The sequence below is a fragment of the Cebus imitator genome, unplaced genomic scaffold (assembly GCF_001604975.1).
Source record: "Cebus imitator isolate Cc_AM_T3 unplaced genomic scaffold, Cebus_imitator-1.0 Scaffold657, whole genome shotgun sequence".
Classification (NCBI taxonomy): Eukaryota; Metazoa; Chordata; class Mammalia; order Primates; family Cebidae; genus Cebus; species Cebus imitator.
In genome coordinates, this window is record NW_016107972.1 from 15,337 (window position 1) to 20,399 (window position 5,063).

The window sequence follows — 5,063 nt, forward strand, 5'->3', positions numbered from 1 at the left end:
AAAAAAAAAAAAAAAAGATTGGAGATTTCAGTATCCTTTCATAATCATTATGCAATTATTGAGAAAATCAGCAAGAAATAAGAAAATTGAACACTACCTAGTTAATATTTATTTATAACTTTTTTGGGGGCTGGGTACAGTGGTTCACGCCTGTAATCCCAGCACTTTGAGAAACTGAGGCGGCGGATCACCTGATGTCAGGAGTTTGAGACCAGCGTGGCCAACATAGTAAAACCCCGTCTCTACTAAAAATACAAAAATTGGCTGGGCATGGTGGTGGCACCTGTAATCTCAGCTACTCAGTAGGCTAAGGCAGGAGAATCACTTGAATCCAGGAGGCAGAGGCTGCAGTGAGCCAAGATTGTGCCATTGCACTCCAGCCTGAGTGACAGGCCAAGACTCTGTCTCAAAAAATTATATATATATATATATTTTTTTTTTCCTAGAGACTGATTCTTCCACTGTCACCCAGGCTGGAGTTCAGTGGTATGATTATAGCTCACTGTAACCTCAAACTCCTGGGCTCAAGTGATCCTCCCAGCTCAGCCTGCCAAGTAGCTGGGAATACAAATACATGCCACCATGCCAAGTTTGTTTTTTGGTAGAGACAGGATCTCACTATATTGCTCAGGCTGGTCTTGAACTCCTAGCCTCAAGTGATTTTTCCAGCCTCAGCTTCCCAAAGCATGGGGATTACAGGCGTGAACTACCATGCTGGCGTAATTGATATTTATAGATTACTCCACCGAACAGCAGAACACATATTATTTTAAAAGGCAGATAAAAATTAACTAAGATACACCATAGCCTAGGCTATAAAGTACGTCTTGGTGATAAACATAATTTTTTTTTCACTCAGCAGGGCTAGTTTACTTCCTGCAGGAAGGGTGCAACTCCCTGACAGTCTTGCCATGAGAGCACACCTGAACAAAGGAGACAGGCATAAAGTAGCCTAATAATTTGTTGTGTCATCCAGCTGAGATGTATAAACCAAAAACACAGCAATTATTTTAATGTTTAAACAGGACAGTTTACAAAAAAGTAAATACATATGGCTCAAACAAAGATATCCAACTTTATTTTTGTTTACTTTAAAGAGATAAGGTCTCACTCTGTTGCCTAGGCTCTGGAGTATAGTGGCGAGATCATGGCTCATACAGCCCTGAATTTCTGGGCTTCAGCAATCCACTCGCCTCAGTCTCCCAAGTAGCTGGGACTTCAGGTATGCACCACCACACCTTGCTAATTAAAAAAAAAAAAAATTGTAGTGATGGGGTCTAAATATGTTGCCAGTCTGATCTTGAACTCATGGCCTCAAGTGACCTTCCTTTCTGTGTAGGCCCTCAAAGAGCCGAGATTATAAGTGTGAGTCACCACACCCAGTCCCCAACCTTATTCTTAAGTGAATATAAAAAATTCCACTGGTATTAAAATGCCATTTTTAAACTAACAGATTGGGAAAGATCAAAACATTTGATAACACTGATAAAGATTTAATAGGCACTCTCATGCATTGTGGGTGGGGCTGCAAATTGGCACAATCCTTATAGATGACAACTTGCCAATATCTCTCAAAAGTAAAAATGCACATATCTTGACCCAGGAATTCTAATTTTAGATTTCCAGCATAGAGTAACTTACTCATGGTACAATATGACCCACATACAAGGTTATAAAATGAATCATTATTTATAATAGCAAAGGTTAGAAAAAAAAAATGTAAGTAGGGACTGCTCAATTATGGTAGGCCCTACATTTTTCATACAAAATCTGCAGTTATAGACAAAGAATCAAGAAACTCTTCATGTAATGACATGAGACAATCTCAAAAATGTTACACGGAAAAGACATGCTGAAGAACAGTGTACACTATATAATATCACTTAGGAAAAATACCTCTAGAGGGATACTTAGGGAATAGATAACACTTTTCAGGAAGAGAAAATGAGTTCCAAAGGAGGGAAGGAGACTTCACTGTTTATCATTCTATGGTTTTTGAATTTTGAACAATTTTGAAATAAAAACATTCCAACAGAAATACAAGTCTCTTAGTTAAGTTCAAATGAGCAAGTATTATATTTCTTTCATCTGACTGATAAACTTTTCCACAATTTCATCGAGTCTTTCAGGCTCCATTAGTTTATTTACCAATTCCTGCTCAACAGCCATTAGGGCTGGGCCAGTAAGCTTCTCTTGTCCCATGGTATTACATAAATATGTTTTGAGACGTGGCAGGGTAGAAAATGAGTTTTCAGTACTTGCTGAAGTAATTGGCCAAGACAAAGCAATATATAATAGCTTTGAGAGGCAAGGAATATTATTGTGAAGACCATGCTGAATAAACAAATAGCCAAGGCTGATGAAGTTTATGCAATTATTATCTATGACAAAGTTGAGTTTTGCATAATGTCGATAAAATCTAAGTTCTGGGATAATGTCCTCATCAAGTTTATAAAATTCCTGAACATGTTTTGCTGTTGTTTCATTTAATGGTTCATTCCATTTAAATAACAGTTCTGAAATTTGCTTTATTTTGCAATAATCAAACTCTGAAAAACATAATTTTAAATTTTGTAATACAGTATCTAATCCTTGGTAATAGATATTAATTTTATATTGTTCTTCTGTTGAAGTAGGAAAAAACATATTATCTGAATTGCCAAGATCTACTGATTTCTGAATTTTTCTTCTTTTCTGAAGAGAAGGTTTTTCAACTTTAAAACCTTTACAGGTTATTTTTTGACATATCTCCTCTGTTCCATCCCAGATTGTTTTAAAATATACATCATTTCTTTCAGATGATAAACATTCCAAAATTGCTTCTATTTTTGAAGACAAAGAAAAAATGTCTATGGTTTTATTTTGAAGCTCTTTGGAAAGAATTCCTGTAACACTTAGCACTCGATACAGAAATTTCAAACAAAAGACAAATTCAAATTTGGAAACCAATGTCAGCAAATCACTCAATTCATCAGCAAAACTTGTATTTGAAGAATGGCTTGCTATAACTTCCAATGTTTCAATAATCTCTGGAAGACCGTCAATCACAGATAGTAATATATGATCATGGACTGTCCAACACGATTGTGATATATGTTTCTTGCATGTTTTGTTTTGACTTAGCCTACAAATGTTTCGAAAATTTGCCAACATTTCCCCAGACATACGAATAGTGTTGAACAAAGAACTGAGAGTTTTTAGAGCACCTCGGAGTTCTTTTACTTCTTTACAAAATCTAATTATTGCTAAATCCAAAAAGTGGGCATAACAGTGTATGTATAAAGCTCTTGGTTCTCCTTTCTTGAATTCTGCTGCAATTTTATTAAATTTTATCCTCAAATTAGTGGTGCTATCATAGGCCTGGCCATGTATTTTATCCATATCAACCCCAATTTGCTGCAGATAAGTTATGATAGTCCTATATAAATGGGTTCCAGTTATCTCCTCAGTATCAACAAAACCTAAGAATCTTTCCTTAATTAAGATAGTGTTTGATGATTTTTGTGGGTATCTTACACAAATTGAAAGCTGTTCTTTCATGGCACTATTGGTTGTCTCATCACATATTATTGAAAACGCTGGGGAGTCATTGATCTCATTCACAATATCCTGCAATATTTCAGTCTTTATTATTTCAATAATATCACTTTGAATTTGTGTGCTATTATAGAAGTCAACTTGTGAATTCATAAGTCGAAATATTTCTTCTCCTTTATCTTTTGCTCTGATTTCTAACAATTCTAAAAAATTGCCTTTATTGACAGATGAAATAGACAGGTCATTTCCTCTTAAGGGTAAACACTGCTTTCCAAGAAATAAAACATTTTCAATTATAAGCTTTAGGTACTTTTTATTTCCCTCAATCTGTTTTGAATGAACAGATAAATCATCACTGATAGCTCCATCACAAAACTGGTATTCTCTCCAAAATTCCAATGACTTCAAATGCATTTCACTTTTTTCATGCTTTCTGAATTTTTCCAGAGTTTTTTTCCAATTTGAAGTTCCGTGGGTTGCAAATGACTCTCTTTCACAGCTAAAATATTTTTGGCAGAACAACTGGCATGAATAACAGAATGTCACATCTTTTTTACTGTTTTCCAAACACTGAAAATCTGCACAAGATTTTTTAATACTTCGCGATTTACCTTTAACTTTCTGTACTTTGGATGTACATTTTGGGTGACATGGTTCATCACTTATTTTCATATTACATGCAGGATCCTGGTTTGATACGTTATCTTTTTGTACTTCTACACTGGAACCAATTGCATGCTGACTGAATACTGATGAAGATGGTGAAAGACTTGGCTGTTCCATAATATTACTAGCAGTACCACTACTGGATTTACTAGGTGAACTCTTAGAAAGCTTTGGGAGAAAATGAGAAAAGAACACTTGTTTTAACAGTTTTCAAAAATCAATTAAAATACCAAATATATTTACTCTAATTACACAGTAAAATAAATGACTGAGTTACAGTATGAGCTCCACCAGGAGGAAACATGAACAATGACGCACAACTTATTTATTTGCAATCTAGATTCAGCATTAAATGTCTGAAGAACCTTTTGGCATGTAATTGTCATAAAAATAATTTTTATTGCTCAGATGACTCAAATTGCTTAGTAATTTTTTTTCTTTTCTTTTTTTTTTCCTTTGCATTGGAAGTAATTTTTAAAAGAACACAGAGCAAAAAAATACTTCTGTTTAAACAATTTACACACACACACATGCACACACACTACACACACACACTACACACACATAAAATCTGGGCTGGGTGTGGTGGCTCACACCTGTAATCCCAGCACTTTGGAAGGCTAAGACAGGTGGACCACCTGCGGTAGGCAGTTCAAGACCAGCCTGACCAGCGTGGGGAAACCCCGTCTCTACTAAAAACACAAAAATTAGCTGGGTCTGGTGGCAGGCACCTGTAATCCCAGCTACTAGGGAGGCTGGGGCAGGAGAATTACTTGAACCTGGGAGGCGGAGGTTGCAATGAGCCAAGATTGCATCACTGCACTCCAGCCTGGGTGGCAGAGTAAGACTCCATCTCAAAA

The 5,063-nt window shown here is 36.0% G+C and overlaps 1 protein-coding gene across 4 annotated transcripts in view; it reads right to left on the reverse strand.

The window, feature by feature from the left end:
* Positions 1 to 1,058: 1,058 nt before the first annotated feature.
* ZMYM1 (zinc finger MYM-type containing 1) overlaps positions 1,059 to 5,063 on the reverse strand; it is a 20,665-nt gene continuing 16,660 nt past the window's right edge. For 3 of the 4 annotated variants that reach the window (XM_017518029.2, XM_017518027.2, XM_017518026.2), the window contains one exon: positions 1,473 to 4,371. In XM_017518029.2, coding sequence (XP_017373518.1) covers positions 2,074 to 4,371 — 2,298 coding nt within the window. In that variant the 3' untranslated portion in view covers positions 1,473 to 2,073. Of the gene's footprint in view, positions 1,243 to 1,472; positions 4,372 to 5,063 lie in introns of those variants that run through there. The other variant, XM_017518031.2, reaches the window with a different exon arrangement.